This window comes from Schistocerca piceifrons, chromosome 9 (assembly GCF_021461385.2).
Source record: "Schistocerca piceifrons isolate TAMUIC-IGC-003096 chromosome 9, iqSchPice1.1, whole genome shotgun sequence".
NCBI classification, from domain to species: domain Eukaryota; kingdom Metazoa; phylum Arthropoda; class Insecta; order Orthoptera; family Acrididae; genus Schistocerca; species Schistocerca piceifrons.
This window is the reverse complement of record NC_060146.1, coordinates 202,699,490-202,721,035: the sequence shown is the minus strand read 5'-3', so window position 1 is coordinate 202,721,035 and position 21,546 is coordinate 202,699,490. Positions and strand designations below refer to the sequence as shown.

At 41.6% G+C, this 21,546-nt stretch overlaps 1 protein-coding gene across 1 annotated transcript in view; it reads right to left on the bottom strand.

Moving 5' to 3' along the window:
• Positions 1–21,546, bottom strand: part of LOC124716858 (fibrillin-1) — a 117,635-nt gene that overhangs the window by 35,882 nt on the left and 60,207 nt on the right. Inside the window, exon 3 of the mRNA XM_047243411.1 lies at positions 1,487–5,976. Within this exon, the coding sequence (XP_047099367.1) occupies positions 1,487–5,976 (4,490 nt within the window). The remainder of the gene's footprint in view (positions 1–1,486; positions 5,977–21,546) is intronic.

Genomic DNA, 21,546 nt, shown 5'->3' with positions numbered 1-21,546 from the left:
TTTCAATTGGTGAGAGATCTGGAGAATGCGCTGGTCAGGGCAGCAGTCGAATATTTTCTGTATCCAGAAAGGCCCGTACAGGACCTGCAACATTCGGTCGTGCATTATCCTGCTGAAAAGTAGGGTTACGCAGGGATCGAATGGAGGGTAGAGCCACGGGTCGTAACACATCTGAAATGTGACGTCCACTGTTCAAAGTGCCGCCATTGCGAACAAGAGGTGACCGAGACGTGTAACCAATGGCACATCATACCATCACGACGGGTGATACGCCAGTGTGGCGATGACGAATACACGCTTCCAATGTGCGTTCACTGCGATGTTGCCAAACACGGATGCGACTATCGTGATGCTGTAAACAGAACCTGGATTCATCCTAAAAAACGACGTTTTGGCAATCGTGCACCCAGGTTCGTCGTTGAATACACCATCGCAAGCGCTCCTGTCTGTGATGCAGTGTCAAGGGTAACCGCAGCCATGCTCTCCGAGCTGATAGTCCATGCTGCTGCAAACGTCGTCGAACTGTTCGTGCAGATGGTTGTTGTCTTGCAAAGGTCCCCATCTGTTGACGCAGGGATCGAGACGTGGCTGCACGATCCGTTACAGCCATGCGGATAAGGTGCCTGTCATCCCGACTGCTAGTGATACGAGACCGTTGGGATCCAGCACGGCGTTCCGTATTACCCTCCTGAACCCACCGATACCATATTCTGCGAACAGTCATTGGGTCTCGACCAACGCGAGCAGCAATGTCGCGATACAATAAACCGCAATCGCGATAGGCTACAATCCGACCTTTATAAAAGTCGGAAACGTAATGGTTCGTATTTCTTCTCCTTTCTCGAGGCATCACAATAACGTTTCACCGGGCAACGCCGGTCAACTGTTGTTTGTGTATGAGAAATCGGTTGGAAACTTTCCTCATGTCAGCACGTTGTACTTGTCGCCAACGACGCCAAGCTTGTGCGAATGCTCTGAAAAGCTATATTGCATATCAGAGCATCTTCTTCCTGTCGGTTAAATTTCGCGTCTGTAGCACGTCATCTTCGTCGTGTAGCAATTTTAATGGCGACTAGTGTGTATTATAAATATTTGTACTTGTACATCATATCTACCGATTTCCGTCCCATTCGGATAATCCCTTCGGGGTGGGTCCTTTTTTTGCCTTGGAGTGTATTACTAATAGAAACTAAAGGAAAATCTAAAGCATACCGATACCCTGGAAGATACAGGAAAACATGGAGACTGTAACAAGCACTAAACAGATTAAAATGAGAATTCAAAAAAATGGTTCAAATGGCTCTGAGCACTATGCGACTTAACTTCTGAGGTCATCAGTCGCCTAGAACTTAGAACTAATTAAAGCTAACTAACCTAAGGACATCACACACATCCATGCCCGAGGCAGGATTCGAACCTTAGAATTCAAGAAGAAGTAGAAAGAAACACTGCTGAGAAAGGTAAGGTTGGTCTAGGACCGACTTACGTGTTGACTCTTCTCATAGTTGGTCCACCGCAGCTCGCTCCAGATTTCTCGCACCGACACGTTCGCACCGCTGTACCGTTAATACTACAAGAGCAGGTGTCGGTTCCTGAGCACCGTGGTACACACACGCCCGACGAGTCTGACGTGTAGCCGTTGTCACAAGAGCAAGTGTCTGGTGCTACACACCACCCGTGGACGCAGCCACTACTGCACCTCGGTACACATTTCCCTGACGAGTTTCGCTCCTGTGCAAAACCTTTCTCACAGCGACAGACACCAGGGGCTACGCAAGTGCCATTTCCACAACCATTGTGACATACTGGCTGGCAAGTGTTCGATTTCTGTCCATCCTTAGCGTAGCCCTCATTACATTCACAGATCCCTGGAGCTGAGCACGTCCCATTTGGGCAACCTCCTTCACAAGCTGGAATGCATCTACTGGAGTTCAACAGGTCCTTGACATAGCCAGAATTGCAGGTGCAGTCCCCAGAGCTGAGACATTTGCCATTCAAACATCCTTGAGGGCAGACAGGAACACACTCTTTCTCGTCCTTTACACTTTCCATGTACCCACGATTACAGGAGCACTGGTTTGGAGCGACACACTCTCCATTCTTACAGCCTCTAGAGCAAGTTGGGCGACAGACATGGGCATTCTTGTGGTCTGGTTCATAACCAGAATCACAGTTGCAAGTGTTTGGTGCAATACATCTCCCATGATGACATCCTCCACTACAAACAGGAACACAAACACTTTTATTCGTGATGTCTTGCTGGTAACCTGCAAGACATGTACACGTGTTGGGTGCAGTGCACTTCCCATTCTGGCAACCATTGTCACACACTGGGTCACAAACCGTCTTATTATTTGCATTTTTCTGGTGCCCAACATTACAGGAACAGATGTCTGGTCCAACACACACACCATTAATACAGTCTTTGGAGCAAACTGGCTTACATACAGACATATTTTTCACATCTCGACTGTACCCTTCATCGCAAGAGCAAACATCTGGGGCTATGCATCTTCCGTTGGAGCATCCTCCGGCACAGAGCGGCTGGCAAACAGAACTATTGATCGGATCTAGTGAATATCCACTGTTACAACTGCACATGTCAGGTGCCACACATTTCCCATTTGGACATCCGCCCGAACAGATGGGTGCACATACAGTTTTGTCTTTTACATCTTGCTGATAACCAGAATTGCAACTGCAAACATTTGGAGCTGTACATCTCCCATTTGGACAGCCACCACTACATACGGGCTTGCATATTGTCTTATCCTTGTTGTCTTGTACATATCCATCATTACAGGTACATATATTTGGTGCTACACATTTCCCATTTTGACAGTTACCCTTGCAATATGGTGTGCACATAAGCTTGTTCTTTGGATCTTGCTGGTATCCAGAATTGCAGCTGCAGGTATTTGGAGCTAAACATTTCCCATTGGGACAGTTTCCACTGCAAATGGGTTTACACAAAGTCTTATTTTCTGGATTCTGCAAAAACCCTGTGTTGCATTTACAAACGTTTGGAGCAATACATGTCCCATTTGGACACTTACCTACACAGATGGGTTTACAGACCGTTTTATTTCCTTCGCCTTGCTCATAACCAGAATCACAAGTGCAGACATTTGGGGCTGTGCATTTCCCATTGGGACAATTTCCACTGCAGTTGGGTTTGCATAATGTCTTATTCTTGGGATCTTGGGAATATCCATTGCTACACCTGCATACATCTGGGGCAACACAGATTCCATTTGGGCAGTTGCCTGAGCAAATAGGTTTACAAACATTCTTGTCCATCATGTCTTGCTGAAAGCCTGAATTGCAAGTGCAGGTGTTCGGTGCTGTGCATATGCCATTGGGACAGTTTCCTTTGCATACTGGGTTACACTGTGATCTGTTCCTTGCATCTTGAGCATATCCACTGTTACAGCGACATACATTCGGTGAAACACATTCGCCATTTGGACAGTTACCCACACAGATTGGCTTACAAAGTGTTTTGTTGTTTGGATCTTGCTCATATCCGATACTGCAGTTACAAACATTTGGGGCTATACATTCCCCATTGGGGCAATCTCCACTGCACACAGGATTACACAATGTCTTATTCTTTTGATCTTGAGCATATCCATTGTTACAAGCACATACATTTGGTGCCACACACTTCCCATATCGACAATTTCCTGCACATACTGGTGTACAGACAATTTTGTTATTTGGATCTTGCTTATATCCAGAATTGCACGTACAGATATTGGGGGCTATACATTTACCATTGGGGCAGTTCCCACTGCACACAGGTTTACATAATGTCTTATTCTTATCTTGTACATAACCAATGTTGCAACTACATACATTGGGAGCTACACATTTTCCATTTTGACAGTTACTGACACAGACTGGCCAACAGATTGTCTTGTTGTTAGGATCTAGTAGATAACCAGAGTTGCAGGCACATACATCTGGAGCTATACATTTTCCATTTGGGCAGTTTCCTTTACACACAGGGTTGCACAGTGTCTTGTTCTTTGTATCCTGCATGAAACCGCTGTTACAACTACATACGTTGGGAGTTACACATTTTCCATTTTGGCAATTACCTACACAGACTGGCCTACATATTGTCTTGTTGTTTGGGTCTAGCTGATAGCCAGAGTTGCAGGAGCAAACATTTGGTGCTATACATTTTCCATTTCGGCAGTTTCCATTACATACAGGGTTGCATAATGTCTTGTTCTTTAGATCCTGCACAAAACCACTGTTACAACTGCATATGTTAGGAGCTACACATCTGCCATTTTGGCAGTTACCTATACAAACTGGCCTACAGATTGTCTTGTTGTTTGGGTCGAGCTGATAACCAGAGTTACAGGAACATACATTTGGAGCAAAACATTTCCCATTTGGGCAGTTCCCTTTGCAGACAGGATTGCACTGTGTATTATTTTTGAGGTCTAATGTATATCCAGCATTGCAACTACATACATTGGGTGCTACACATTTCCCATTCTTACAATTTCCATCACACTGTGGTGTGCAAACTGTCTTGTTTTTCGGATCTTGCCTGTATCCAGAATTGCAAGTACATACACCTGGAGCAGTACATTTTCCATTTGAACAATTTCCTTTGCACACAGGGGTGCACAAATGCTTGTTATTACTCTCTTGAGCGTATCCACTATTGCAGCTGCAGACATTTGGAGATACACATTTTCCATTGCGGCAGTCACCTGCACATACAGGCACACAGACAGTTTTGTTCTTTGGATCCTGTCGATAACCAGTATTGCATGAGCATACATTTGGTGCAATACACTTTCCGTTGGGACAGTTTCCTTTGCACACAGGGTTGCAAAGAGCCTTGTTCTTAGAATCTTGCACATACCCACTGTTGCAGCTACAAACGTTTGGTGCCACACATTTGCCATTCTGGCAGTTTCCCGTGCACACTGGCAAACAGCTTGTCTTGGTATTTGGGTCTTGCCGATACCCGGAGTTGCAAGTGCACACGTTTGGAGCAGTACACTTTCCATTGGGGCAATTACCTTTGCATACAGGGTTGCAAAGAGCCTTGTTCTTAGAATCTTGCACATACCCACTGTTGCAGCTACAAACGTTTGGTGCCACACATTTGCCATTCTGGCAGTTTCCCGTGCACACTGGCAAACAGCTTGTCTTCATCTTTGGGTCTTGACGATGTCCAGAGTTGCAAGTGCATACGTTTGGAGCAGTACACTTTCCATTGGGGCAATTACCTTTGCATACAGGGTTGCAAAGAGCCTTGTTCTTAGAATCTTGCACATACCCACTGTTGCAGCTACAAACGTTTGGTGACACACATTTGCCATTCTGGCAGTTTCCCGTGCACACTGGCAAACAGCTTGTCTTCGTCTTTGGGTCTTGCCGATATCCAGAGTTGCAAGTGCATACGTTTGGAGCAGTACACTTTCCATTGGGGCAATTACCTTTGCATACAGGGTTGCAAAGAGCCTTGTTCTTAGAATCTTGCACATACCCACTGTTGCAGCTACAAACGTTTGGTGACACACATTTGCCATTCTGGCAGTTTCCCGTGCACACTGGCAAACAGCTTGTCTTGGTCTTTGGATCTTGCCGATATCCGGAGTTGCAAGTGCACACGTTTGGGGCAGTACATTTTCCATTGGGGCAGTTACCTGTGCATACAGGATTACAGACTGCTTTGTTCTTAGCGTCTTGTGCATAACCTTTGTTACAGTTGCACACGTTGGGTCCCACGCACTTGCCATTCCGACAATTTCCAGCACACACAGGCCTGCAGAGAGCCTTGTTCTTGGAATCCCGCTGGTAACCCTTGTTGCAAGTGCAGACCCCTGGAGCAGTGCATTTTCCATTTGCACAGCCGCCGTTGCACACAGGCTCACAGATGTTAACGCTCCCCTTCTTCTTGTAGCCAGTGCAGCAGCCAAAGACGTTGCGCTTCTTGGTAAATTTCTGTGAACAAAACGCCACTGTGAGTTACAACGATAATCCTGAAATGCTGCCTAATTAGTAAGCTCTGCTTAACAGTGCCATCCTGAACATCTATACTACTAAACAAAGACTAGTCGTTGTATAACTTTGTTACGAAAAATCTCGAAAAATTCTTGACCAATTTCCTTCAGATTTTTACACAATGCTCTAATAAACATTTGGACCTACAAAGGCTACATTTAAAAAAGATATATATCTTATATAAATATTTGTATACTGTATATTTGAGAAATATTCTTAGGAAAAATCTCGAAAAGATCTTGAGTAATTTGCTTCAAAATTTTACATGATACTCTGACAAACATTTTAATGGTCATAGGCTATATATATTTTTTAATGAAATAAAGAAGCAAAAGCAATGTTGATTTATCATATACTGCAAAAGTGTTATTTGAATAACTAAATATATAAATAATACATAAATGTATTATTATCTGACAAAAGGTTTATTATCAAATAACTCGAAAAGTTCTTGACTAATGTATTTCAGATTTTTAAATGGTAGTTTGATCAACATTTAGACAGTTATATACTTTTCTTAACAACAATATATAGGTCTTCTGTTAAAACCGACTGTGAGAAAGTAAATGCTGTACTATGCTGTACTGAAAAGAAAGTGCAGTTTCTTGTCTTTCTCACAGTCATTTTTAACTACGTTGACAGCACATTTAAACATTAGACAAACTGTTTTTCTTTCTCTCTCTCTCTCTCACACACACACACATACACACATGCATGTATGTATAATGAGGAACATTGTTCTTTCTCTTTAATTTTAAACAGAGGAGGAGATTAGTGTTTAAATTCCCGTCGACAACGAGGTCATTAGAGACGGAGCGCAAGCTCGGGTGAGGGAAAGATGGGGAAGGAAATTGGCCGTGCTCTTTCAAAGGAACCATTCCAGCATTTCCCTGAAGCGATTTAGGGAAATCACGGAAAACCTAAATCAGGATGGCCGGAGACGAGATTGAACCGTCGTCCTCTCGAATAATTTTAAACAGAAACAGAACTCACAAATATGTACAGTTTTGTCTTCTCCCTCGAGGTCTGTTTTAACAGGAAACAGGGAAGTTGTGTTTATGGCATATCGGCTTATGATTAGATAGAATACTACTACGGAATCTGAAATGTCCGAAACTTACTAATCTAACCTGTTTACAGATTAAAGCTATACGAGATACTGTCACTGGAGCTATTATTCTCACAAACCCAGAAGCAAGAAAGGTCTCTCATATCCGGGATACCAATGATCCCAAACTTATTTGCTCATTCAGTATAAGTGACTTCAGTAGCCAATCAAGGTTTGCTCAGCTATAACAATAAACGAGATTCAAGGCCAGAGAGAGAGAGGGCGGAAGAAGGATATGGAGGCAGATAAGGAGAGGGAGAGAGGGACAAAGAGAGGAGAGGGAAGGAAATTAGGACTTATATCTGACTCTAGTACATATTTAGCAATTGCGAAGCATTGTCAGTTCGCTAGTTGAATATCATAACACACTTGCGGGTTCTGATTATTAATACAGAAAATGTGCCAAATTAAAAGAAACAGGATATTTTTTACATAATGGATGAGGGAAATACCATAACTGCATAACTAAAATGAAAAATAATAACTGGGAAATGAACTTTTCTTTAAAATTTCAATGTTCATTTCAACTGTAGGGGTCCCAGAGGAGGGGTGGGGGTGGAGGCAGGAGGGGGGCATACACCTAATATTTAGCACAAGGTTTTCGTGCATAACCAGCAAGTTTTGCATGCAGTCTCTGTTGATCCATCGTGGATACGAGAAGGCGGCTGGTCTGATGATTTAGATGGCCAGTTTCAGCGTCTCATTAATGCCATCTTCAGGCCCCTATGCACTCCATATATGGAGAAATAGAAGCATGCATGTAACTGGAGACGTCAATATCTTTGGATTCCGTGATTTTTTTGTGGAAAATTTAAAAAATCAAGATACGGATGGCTCCACTTATACATGTTTCTGATCCTCTATATATGGAGTGCATAGGGATCTGAAAATGGCATTAATGAGATGCTGAAACTGGTAGTCTAAATAAGATATCTTCATTTTTGTGTGCAGTCCTACTTGATCATGGACTTGGTTTAGCATGATGTGATGGTTAATGCTGTGGTTTTTAAAGTTTACTTCTGTTTCACCACTTTGAGTAGTATTCGTTTGTCGTTTTCTCATCATTATTTTTAGATTTTCTAACATGGAGTACTCAGTCATTTTGATTTTGTTTTCTATTTTGGATTGTTAACACTAGAACGGCGGAACTTCTGACATTCCTAGAATGGTGGGAATGGGTCATTTTCGTCCCACATAAAATATTTTCATATTTCATTTAAATAAGTACTTTTCTTAGTGTTATTTAACCCATACTTTATTTCTAGTAATCACAATAATTATTTACAATTATAAATAATAATTACTAATTTATTTGAACAACAATGTATCATACAAATTTATTGTTGCTACTACTAACAAGTTTCTTAACTACATATTTTAATTTATTAACTATTCATACAACCTTCTAGACACATTTAGTATATTTGGTCCATTTTACTCTCATATGTCTTTTACAAATAGCTCTATATTACTTTTCACTCAAGTCATCTGAAGTTGCTAGACACACTTAGCTCAGATGATTTCTGTTTTACGTTTTCCACACACAGCTTTGTGGCACTTTACACAGTTTTCGCTGATCTTGTTGCCTGTGCACTTCCTCCGCGTTCTAGGTGATTTCAGCTCAATATCCTCTTCCTTTGCCTGATGGTCTTGCTCTTTCGTTTCCTTGAGTTCAATTTCCAGTTACAGTATGAATTTCTTCCTTTCCATTTTCTTGTTAGTTATTATATTATAGATGGCCCCCGCATTTATTGCTGTCATGTCCAGTATGTTGTAGAAGACATGCATTGGCCATCTTTTACATGCAATCTTCTTAGTATATTTACAGGTCGTTTGATCAACCACTTTCACCCTATACTTTGCTGCATTGCAGGACGTTACGGTTTCCTTTCCTTACTTGCTTCTTGCTACTTCAGCATGCAGCGTACTCAGAAGAATGACATTTTCATTCTTCTTTCCTTGATATACAGTCAAGGTACAGTCTGTGTTGCCACTCTTGCGCAGTATTGTGGTGGAGTGTTTTCAGCATTCGGCTTCCTTACTTCATTAGGTATTTCACGGTGGATCTTCTTCATTGTACCAACTAACAAAGTTTTCTTTTCTTTGAGTTTTTTAACAAGTTGTCTGTGGTCACATCTCCGGGTTGATTTACAAATGGCTCCATGAGACACAGAATGACATACTCTCCAAGTGGTAGTTTCTCACTATGCATATCGTCTTAGCTGAGATATGGGAAAGCATTACATACATACTTTGTAGTTACATCAACAGCTAACCAGAATTTGAGACCATATTTGTCTGGTTTGTTGGACATGAATTGAGTAAACCTGGAACTTGCTTTGCTTGGTAACAGTTGCCTGTCAACAGTTTCCAATGAACTTTCCCCAAATTTCAGAGACAAGAACTAATTTGTTGGCTTATCAGAAGCATATAGCTTAATCAGAAGCATATAGCTAAGGTAGAATATTCAAAATTTTTAGGTGTGTCCATTGATGAGAAATTAAATTGGAAGAAACACATTGATGATCTGCTGAAACGTTTGAGTTCAGCTACTTATGCAATAAGGGTCATTGCAAATTTTGGTGATAAACATCTTAGTAAATTTGCTTACTATGCCTATTTTCACTCATTACTTGCATATGGCATCATATTTTGTGGTAATTCATCACTGAGGAATAAAGTATTTATTGCACAAAAGTGCTGCAGACATTTATTTAAGGATCTAGGGATATTCACAGTAGTTTCTCAGTATATATACTCTCTTACGAAATTTGTTATTAACAACCAAACCCAATTCAAAAGTATTAGCAGTGTGCATAACTATAATACTAGGTGAAAGGATTATCTTCACTATTCAAGATTAAATCTAACTTTGGCACAGAAAGAGGTGAATGATAATGCCACTAAAGTCTTTGGGCACTTACCAAATAGTATCAAAAGTCTGACAGATAACCAACAAGTATTTAAGAAGAAATTAAAAGAATTTCTGAATGACAACTCCTTCTACTCCATAGAGGAATTTTTAGATATAAATTTTTAAAAAAAGTTGTTATATTAACTTAATTATGTTGTTAAATTAACTTAATTATGTCATGTATTGGAAAATTTGACTCGTTCCACATCATTACGAAATATCGTATTCATGATCCATGGAACTAGTATTAATCTAATCTAATCTAATCTCTAATCTAAAGCTGCCAGACGTTCAGAGTGCGACCAGAGATCATCCATAGACATACCTTTTGTGCACAATACACCCTGAACATACATGATGGCTATCAGTTTCTCCAGTTCCTCAAGTGACACAGTCCAGTCATTGTTTTTTAGTACTTTTCGAGCATTTGATTCTGTGTATTTCTTCAAGAGTCGTAGCATTGTTTCGTCAAAAATAAGGAGGAAGGTACTGATGACAGAGCTGTCTACTCGTTGGCAAGCACAAGCAATGGAACCTCCTCTCATTCACAGCTGACCACCTTCCAGAAGATGAATAATTTCCAATCTCCCACACAGTTCCATCGCTTGCAGTCATCTTTGTAGACGCTTCCAACTGTACCTGCTGTGGTGAAAGAGGTGATGACTGACGTATATCAGCATCTGAATCCTTCCTTTCCGACTAATCGCCCCTCGTTCACAATGTCTTAGTCTTCACTTGTGTCACGTACATAATCATCATCTTCATCAGTGAAGTCAATTTCCGATTCAATTACTCTAAGAGATCTAACACTTCATCAGAAAGTCCACACTGACGGTACATGTTCGAAAACGTGTTACACGGACAAAGACAGCCTGAGTGACACAACGTTAAATTGTAGCGGACTGGAATGTACTCGTTACAAGTTGCAACAATGAGGATCAACTGCTTCACGTTACTGCTCACTGTTGCCACTGTATTGTTGGATAATTTATTTATATTGAGACGAGAAGTTCCAGTGGGGTCAAATCGACCCCTTCTACCATTCTAGGTATACCGAATTAAATGGCGAAGAAAATTAAAATATTTTGTAAATACTAAAACATCTTCAGAAAGAGTAGAAAAAATTAGAAAAAGTCATATAATTACGTTAATGAAGTAAATAAACTGGATATGACAATGAACGAAAAACATATGACGGGGGTCATTTTGACCCCTTCCGCCATTCTAGTGTTAATCCACAGTGACAACATAATATTATTGATGAAGTATGGAAGTGGTGGCGTTCCTTTTGAATAAAATCTTTTTGGGTGTTAGGCTGTATCCTTAAAGTAATTAATTCACAAAATTATTTTATTCGGGTTGGTCTGGCCGAAGAAGCCTATAAATTTGCGTACTTATTGTGTACTTAACGGAAGGTGCTTGTCAGTTGCTTTTAAGCATACTGTCTAAAACGATTGACTGGAAGTCTACCAGTCTTTTGAGGTAAAATGAGTTATCTGTAAGTCTTTCAGTGTTTACTTCTTGGAGAAGGGGCGGTGGGGGGGGGTGTACATTCTCAAACTTTGAATAAGTTGTTCCAAAAATAGTGATATTAGACGCTTGCCATCTCCAAAATAAATTTCTTTGGATGTCCATGTTTGCAATTTAGTTGAAAGTATCTCTCTCCAGCAGCAAATTAGTGAGATTGATTTCAACATAGAGTTTTACGAGGGTGGTCTGAAAAGTTCTCGGAATTACCACCAGAAGTCAGCGCTAGCGCAACGAGTTGTTCACGTGATGTTCATTGGACTGTTGCCTGTAAGCACGTGCCACGTCAGTGCTCTTGGAAGAGAGCTGTGGCGGAGATGTGGCTCTGTTGTTGTTCCAGATAGTGATTTGCGAGGATGGAAAAAAATCGAGATTCGAGCAGTGATACATTCTTTGTAAAGAGTGGTATGAAAGCAAAGAACATTCATGCCGATTTCCAGAATACACTGGGGGACTCTGCTCCTTCATATTCAGCTACTGCCAAGTGGACAAGTGAATTTAAGTTTAATCGGGAGAGCTTAGATGGTGATCCGCGCTGTGGTCGGCCAAGATGTGTCACTACTGCAGAAATTATTACAAAAGTGCACAAAATGGTCATGGAAGACGACGATTGAAAGTGCCTGAATTTGCCAGAAGAATTAGAAATGAAAAAATTATCTGCAAGATGGGTACCGCAATTCTTGACGCTGAATCAAAAACATGTGCCGTCGCCATGGCAAAGTTACATGAACTGAGCTATGAATTGATGCCATACCCCCCTTATTCACCTGATATTGCTCCGTCAGACTTCCATCTCTTCCCAAAACTGAAAATTTTTCTTGGTGGACGAAGATTAACCTCAAACGAAGAATTGATAGCTGGAGTTGACAACTATTTTTGAGGCCTGGAGGAAACTCATTTTCGAGATGGGATCAAGGCACTGGAACATCGCTGGATCAAGTGAATTAATCTACAAGGTGACTACATTGTAAAAAAAAAGTTACAGCGATGTAAGTACTTTTCTTCTATTCTGTTCTGAGAACTTGTCAAACCACCCTTGTACTATTGTATTACTATCAGTAACACATAATAAGGATGCAAAATAGTTAATTTAGCAACAATCAATATTTACTATGAATGACTAAACTGATCAAATAAAGTTTTACACCGCCTCCATGTATGCAAACGTCGTGCATAGGCTTACCACATTTTTTTTGCGTCCAACCTAGGATATATTTTTTGAAATCACTTAAGTCTTTAGAGTTTACTGCAACATTAATCTTTAATTACTGAGCTGTATTTTGCACTAGAAACGAGTCTTGCAATAAGTGGTTTGTTCGTTTTCATTACATCATAAAATACACAGTAGCTAATTTCTGAATTACTGGTAATGTTAACATTTAGCTGACATATAACAGCAGATACTGAAAGTCTACTCCTTTCGGTAGACTAAATGTTCCCTACAATTAAAAAAAAAATCTCTCAACTGTTATTTCCGTCTTTGGTTATAAAAAGAAATTTCGTTTGGTGATGCAGTAGCTGTTTTTTACGTGGGCTTTAATATCAATTTTTTCTTCATGTACAACAGAAAATTATCCTGTACGTAGTGTACAATAAACATATTCAGTTAACAACCATGAATGCTTGACACTCCACAGCTCTCAGATATATTAATTAAAAGACATCTTCTATACAGCATGAGCTGCACTAGAAGTGTTTGCTCTATGTGATATTTATTTCAAACATTATCAACAATTGTCACTGCCTATAATTTGATAGTAATAACGCACATGACAAAATGTGTACTATGTTACAGGACACATTTCAGATCCTTTTGTATTAACTGACAATCATGTCATTGCGATGTAAGTAAACTTATATTAGTGCTAAATACGTACAGTTATCTTTTGCAGAAGTCCATGCACATGCAGTTGTTTAGTCTTCTGCAACAGATGCCAATGATGACATTTCTAGTGTATTTCTAGTGCATCTCAAGGTGTATAGAAGGTGTATTTGAAAAAACGCGTTTATTCTTACTGTCGCTAAACTGTTTCAAAAATTTGTATTCCTGTTGCTTAAGTTTGACGTGAAACACACATTTTCTTTTGCCCAGTGCTAAACGAAGACAAAAAACCAATAGATATAAGCTGAGAAAAACTTTTAAACGGCTTTGAAGCGTGTTGCGGCTCGCGTTGGTGCCGTTGGTAGGTTAGCATCGTGTAATAGGGATTGTGGCGTCTCGCTTTCTTCTTGTGTTTACTGGCGCCACTACGTTTGCTAGCGTTGTCTGTCCGCGAGTGGCAGCAGCAGCGGTTATCGATATCTAGTGCGGTGGTACCATCTTTGGAGTGACATCAAGTGTTTTCCGGGTCAGAGTGTGTCGGGTAGTACAGTTGGTACGGAGCAGCAGTTGAGGCCCGACAGCGAGAGGACATGCCGGGACCGCTGGCGGCACGCAGGTTCAAAATGGTTCAAATGGCTCTGAGCACTATGGGACTTAACGGCTGAGGTCATCAATAACCTAGGACTTAGAACCACTTAAACCTAACTAACCTAAGGACACCACACACATCAATGCCCGAGGCAGGATTCGAACCAGCGACCAGCAGCAGCGCGGTTCCGGACTGAAGTGCCTACAACCGCTCGGCCACAGCGGCCGTCGGCACGCAGGCACTGCCGGATCGAGAGGCTGTAGTTGTGAGGGCCACAACCTCGTTGTCCAACGGACCCAGGACGTTTGAGTTGAGAGAACATTAACCCAGCAGTGAAACCTCCAGTATTTTGAGATCACGCCGTTTGTTCGTGCGTTGCTGCTCATAGGGTCGCCGAAACGAAGAACAATGAGTGGAGTGTTTGGAGTTGGCGAAATTAATTAGCCATCCTCCACTTCTTATTATTATTCATTGAGTTCCTTGTGTTATTATTGGTGAAGTTCATCCAGCGATATTTTCCTGCTTAGTGGCCGCTAACGCCGCAGTTACCTGTCCTGCAGGTTAGCGAATTTTCGCGGCAGTGTAGCTTTCCTCGCCTCACTGCTGCTGTCCGGTGAGGCGTGTAGTTCGACAGCCTCCTTGATTGTGGTTCGGATATTTTGTTCTTTTGCACTACCTCGGTCGTAGTGGTTCCTTCTGCTTCTGGATGTTCTAAACACCGGATTCCGAAGACGCAGTGCTGTCTGCTGGTTCCACCTTGCCTGGGTTATTCCATCGTTGTGTTGGTTATCAGACATTAGGTAGATTTTGCAAGAGCGTTTGTCTGCGTTTAAACTGTCACTAGTTTGAGTTGCCATCCGGTTAAGGGAATACAGCTCTTGGCTTCCTCTCTCATCGTTTACGAAGTTGAGCGACTTTCCCAGGTCGATCCTTGGAGCAGTGTCTGAGGCCCACTTCTCTTGTTTTGATCAGACTGTGATGATTGTCAATAAGGCCTTCAGCCGTGAATGCAATTTCTCTTAAGAATTTTTAATTAGATATTGTCTCTTAATATGATTGTCCCTTTTTTTAATAATATTTTAGTAAGAATTGGCTATCTAGGCCTTCAGCCGTCAAATTGTTTTTGAGTAATTACTATTGCGGCTTTCAGATGACGAATAATTAAAATTTCTTGTCAATAAGGCCTACAGCTGTGAATGCAGTTTATCTTAAGAATTTTTAATTAGACATTGTCTCTCAATATGTTTGTCCCTTTTTTAAAATAATATTTTAGTAAGAATTTGCTATCTAGGCCTTCAACCGTCAAATTGTTTTTGAGTAAATTACTATTGGGGCCTTCAGCGGACATTTAATTTGAATTTATTGTCAATAAGCCCATCAGCTGTGAATGAAATTTGTCTTAAGAATTTTTAATTAGATATTGTCTTAACAGTCATATTTGATAATTGTTCCTTATTGTCAGCCTTACATGCAATTGGTTGCAAATAAAATGTATGTGTGTTTTTTTTTTTTTAACCGAGCAACCAACGGTAACTGTCCACTTCGAAATCTGCCTTTTCCTAAGTACCACGTCTCAGGCTTACTTCACACACAAAAACCACAGAAACACATTTCCCCTGTTGGGTTGCCAACTAAGTGACAAAAGCTACGGCGGAAGTCAGTCACAGCTCACCTTCTACGTCAGCCACAGCTCCGAGTTCGTCAGAGAAATTCGCGGCAGTAAGAGAATGTTTAAAAACGCCATGTCGAACATATAGGTCTAAATTTAAAAAAAATCCTCGCTAGTCCTACAATTCTCAAACCCTGAACATTTTTGCAACCCTGCACATTGCCCCAGTCGCATGGCAAGCCGACCTATGGGTCTAGATTCAAAGAACACATGGAGTGAAAGAGTAAGCATTATGTCTTCTTCTTCTTCTTTCTTGGTTCTACAGGTCATGAAGAGCCCTGGCCTCTTCTACAATTTCCTTGCATCTCTCTCGGTCCTTTGCCAGTTACTATAGCCCATCTTCCTAAGATCTTCGATTGCTCCATCTTCGCACCTGGCTCTTGGTCGACCACGTGCTCTCTGCCATCCTGGCTTTCCTTGTAATATTCTTTTTGGTACTTCTGTATCATTCATGCGAGCCACATGTTCCGCCCACCTCAGTCTGGATGATTCCATTATCCTTCTGATGGGTTGGCCTTTGTATATGATATACATCTCATGTTTGTATCTCCTCCTCCATCTTCCTCTTTCACAGATTGGGCTGATAATTCGTCTAAGTACCTTTCTTTCAAATGCATCCAGTGTTTCAATATCTTTAGTTGTTAATGTCCAGGCTTCAGATGCAAATGTAAGCACTGGTCGTATAAGTGATTTGTACACAGCTAATTTAGTGGTATGAGTCAGGAACCTTGAGGACAGAAGTCTTGTTGCGCCAAAATAGGCATTTCACACTTAAGCATTGTTGTTGTTGTTCTTGTGGTCTTCAGTCCTGAGACTGGTTTGATGCAGCTCTCCATGCTACTCTATCCTGTGCAAGCTTCTTCTTCTCCCAGTATTTACTGCAACCTACATCTTTCTGAATCTGATTCGCGTATTCATCTCTTGGTCTCCCTCTACGATTTTTACCCTCCACGCTGCCCTCCGATACTAAATTGGTGATCCCTTGATGCCTCAGAACATGTCCTACCAACCGATCCCTTCTTATTGTCAAGTTGTACCACAAACTTCTCTCCTCCCCAATCCTATTCAATACCTCCTCATTAGTTATATGATCTACCCATCTAATCTTCAACATTCTTCTGTAGCACCACATTTCAAAAGCTTCTATTCTCTTCTTGTCGAAACTATTTATCGTCCATGGTTCCCTTCCATACATGGCTACACTCCATACAAATACTTTCAGAAATGACTTCCTGTCGCTTAAATCTATACTCGATGTTAACAAATTTCTCTTCTTCAGAAACGCTTTCCTTGCCATTGCCAGTCTACATTTTATATCCTCTCTACTTCGTCCATCATCAGTTATTTTGCTCGCCAAATAGCAAAACTGCTTTACTACTTTAAGTGTCTCATTTCCTAATCTAATTCCCTCAGCATCACCCGACTTAATTCGACTACATTCCATTATCGTCGTTTTGCTTTTGTTAATGTTCATCTTATAGCCTCCTTTCAAGACACTGTCCATTCCGTTCAACTGCTCTTCCAAGTCCTTTGCTGTCTCTGACAGAATTACAATGTCATCGGTGAACCTCAAAGTTTTTATTTCTTCTCCATGGATTTTAATACCTACTCCGAATTTTTCTTTTGTTTCCTTCACTGCTTGATCAGTATACAGATTGAATAACATCGGGCAGAGGCTACATCCCTGTCTCACTCCCTTCCCAACCACTGCTTCCCTTTCATGCCCCTCCACCCTTATAACTGCCATCTGGTTTCTGTACAAATTGTGAATTTCTGTACAAATTTCTGTACAAATTGTGAATAGCCTTTCGCTCTCTGTATTTTACCCATGCCAGCTTCAGAATTCGAAAGAGAGTGTTCCAGTCAACATTGTTAAAAGCTTTCTCTAAGTACAAATGCTAGAAACGTAGGTTTGCCTTTCCTTAATCTCTCTTCTAAGATAAGTCGTAGGGTCAGTATTGTCTCACGTGTTCCAATATTTCTATGGAATCCAAACTGATCTTCCCCGAGGTCGGCTTCTACTTAAGCATTATGACACTTAAAAAATACCTTTCTGTGAAAAACTCTCCTTAGTGTTATCCCTCAATAGTTATATGGTGTATCAGAACTGTTTCTGTACTGTAAGCAGTACACGATGTTGTAAAATGTGTTGATGTTATTTCGCATATAGCGCTTCTTTAATCGCCATAAGGGGACGATACCCCACCAACCACCAAAAACACCCCCCCCCCCCCCAATATCAAAAGATCACGCCCTCCATATTTTACTGTTGGCACTATACATGATACCAGGTGAAGTTCCTTGGGCATTCGACCAACGCAAACACTTTCATAGTAGCATCGAAACCTAGGTCAAGTTTAAATAAATGAGCTCCCAGCAACTGCTTGACTATTTACTTTATTAACAGGAGTTTACTCACAGATGCTGTCGGCAGCCATGTTCAAGATTGTGATATCTGAATTAAATCCGGCTCTGATGATGGAATGAGATTAGTAGATGAGTTTTGCTGTTTGGGCAGTGAAGCGACTGACGATGAGACTGTCAAAAGCAAGAAGAGTGTTTCTGAAGAAGAGAAATTTGTCAACATCGAATATAGATTTAAGTGTAAGAAGGCTGAAATTATTTATCTGGAGTATAGCCACGTATGGAAATGAAAGATGGACGATAAATAGTTTAGTGGGTTTGGTTGTTTGGGGCAGGAGACCAAACAACAGGATCACCTGTCTCATCGGATTAGGGAAGGATGGGGAAAGAAGTCAGCCCTTTCAAAGGAACCATCTCTGCATTTGCCTGGAGCCAGGAGACCTAAATCCGCATGGCCAGACGCGGGATTGAACCGTCGTCCTCCTGAATGAGAGTCCAGTGTGTTAACTACTACGCCACCTCGCACGATAAACAGCTTTTGAAATGTGGTGCTAGAGAAGAATGCTGAAGCTCGATGGGCAGATGAGGTAACAAATGAAGAGGTACTGAATAGAATCGGGAAGATAAGAAATTCATGTCACCATTTGAGTGGCAGAAGGGATCGCTTGGTAGGACACTTACGGACACACCAAGGGATCACTGAGTTAGTACTGGAGGCAAGTATGGGCGTAGAAATCGTAGACACAAGCCATGAGATGAAATAGTAAACATGTACGATGGTTATTCAGAAAGTAGGGAACCTTTTGGCATTAAAAAAAACCCAAGTACAAGAAATGCATTTTATTATATACGTCTGAAGAGCGACTGACATACTACCTTTCCACATAGTCACCAAACACAGTGAGGAACTTACCATAGCGGTGGTCAAGCTTTGAAAGACCTTCATCGTAAAATTCTGCCGCCTGACACTTCAGCCAGTGAGTCACACCCGTCTGGAGTTCGGCGTCGTCATCAAAGCGCTGCGTTGCAAGCGAGTTCTTCATCTTGGGAAACAAGTGGAAGTCGCTTGGTGCAAGATCGGGGCTGTAGGGCGGACGAGGAAAAATTTCCCGTTTGAATGAATTAAGGAGTTCTTTAGTGCAGTTTGCTGTGTGAAGTCGGGCATTGTCGTGCAAAAACAAAATTTTGGGCGTCAGCTTTCCTCGGCGTTTGGTTTGAACTGCTCTTTTAAGGCTCTGCAAAGTTTGACAGTACCGGAGACAATTTATGGTTGCTCCACGTTCGAGAAAATCAGTAAGAAACACACCTTGCCTATCCCAAAACACTGTCGCCACCAACTTCCTTGCTGACAAGGTTTGCAAACGTTTTGTTGGTTTTTGGGGGGATCTTGAGCGCCCCCACTCCATGGACTGCAATTTTGTGTCGCAATTGACCTGTTTCACCCAAGTCTCGTCACCCGTTACGATTCGATCCAGTTCGAACCATGTTTGTGGTAGGCCTCCAGAAACGTCAACGTTTCCCCCATTCGCTGTTCTTTATGATGCTCTGTAAGCATTTTGGGCACCCATCGTGCACAAAATATGTGGTAGCCTAGCTTTTGAGTGACAATTTCAAATAACAAAGTCCCTGAAAGGAAAGCGAAAGCTCCGTTGTTTTGAAGTGACAGTTTTCACGAATCATTTCATCAACTTTAGCGACAAGTTCGTCATTCACAATGCTCGGGCGTCCACTCTTCTCTTCATCATGAACGTTGGTTCGTCCATTTTTGAACCGAATGCACCATTTCCGGACGGATCATTCACTCATTACGTTGTTTCCGTACACTTCGCACGGTTTACGATACATTTTTATGGGTTTTAGGTTTTTTGCTAACAAAACCGTACCACAGACCGCACCTCACAACTGGCGGGATTTTCGTTCACAGCGCACATTTCAAATACGAATATCGAAAAAACCAGACGCGCAGAGACGTACGCGCTGTCACGGATGGATGCCGACTCAGCTGCCGAGCATGGACATGCCAAAATATACGCGATCGACGCGCGCCTAGCGGCGTCAGACGGAAACATACACTACATTCTGAATAGCCCTCGTACAAATCAGTGTGGGCTGCAGTAAGTTATTCAAAGATGAAGAGGCTTATGCAGGATAGAACTGTATGGCACGAAGAGCTGCATCAAACCAGTCTTCTGACTAAAGACGACAACAGCAGTTGTATGTAGCGATCATGGGTTTTCGTTTAGCTTGCACGTTTTCTTGACTAAACGAAGCTCATGATTAGCCGGAAGCAGACTATTGCAGTGGATTGAAATAATAGGAGAATTATCGATAAAGAGTAAATTTTAAATTTCATGAGGAATTTTTGCTGTCCCTGTATGTAATATGAAAGCTAATTACAACATTACCTGACCTCTCCAATTCACCCCAAAGTTACGGTCACGCTGCCATCGGAAGTAAAATATGCTGTTGATATCTTGGAGAACGGCACTGCTCATGATGTGATGAGCTGCCAGTTGATACTGTAGTCTGTTGGTGAGGTAACTGACGAACACTTGTCAAAATCGTTACTTTGTCTGCTGACTGTGCATCAGTGACAGCCTCTTGAAACAAAGTCATAATACGAGAAAAGTAACGAGTCTGATCTCTTTTCTATCAAACACTGATCTTCCCCGCGGTTCACTTTTACGAGTTTTTCTAGCCTTCTCCAAATAATTCGTGTCAGTAATTTGGAACCATGACTTGTTACACAGTTCGGTAATTTTTACGCCTGTCAGCTACCTGGATAAATTGACAACAGTTGACCGTCCACAGAAGGACACAGTATTCGAAGATTCAGTCTGCACTATTTTACTGTGTAGAATCTAATCGTACTGGGTGGAGAAAAATCGGCCCCTAGTACTAGACGGCTTAATGTCGCATGCCAATTGTCCGTTGTTTTGAAGCTGTTGCTATTATGTTTCGTATTGTCAGTGCGAAAGCTGTTGCTACTTGGTTAAGACGTGTGAAGAAAATATCTCAGCGAGGTGTATCATCTTCAAGAAAGAATCGCAATGGAGAAGGTTGTACGTGTCTTCTGGTTCATTTAAGGTAAAACGTGACATTTTGGCAAACAGGTTTCCTGGCATTTCCATACCAGCAAAGATTTGGTGACGAACTGGTGTACTGTAGGGGCAGTTGAGAAAGCAAAACACAACAGAGGCCGGCCATTCTGTGATCACGGATATTCGAGAACGAATTTTGCAGAGTGCAAGGAAGTCGACACGGAAATTGTCGCAACAAATGAGCGTTCCGCGTAGGTTTTGTCAACTTGTTTTACACCATATGGGGATGAAGCCCCGGAAAAGACGATCGTGTGAAACCCAGCTCGCGCTATTCGTCCACGAGACTCACAGGGCCATAGACACGGGTTCACAGGTAGATGACTTCGCAAGGCGTTCGATACAGTTCCCCACAGTCGTTTAATGATCAAACTAAGAGCATATGGACTATCAGACCTATTGTGTGATTGGATTGAAGA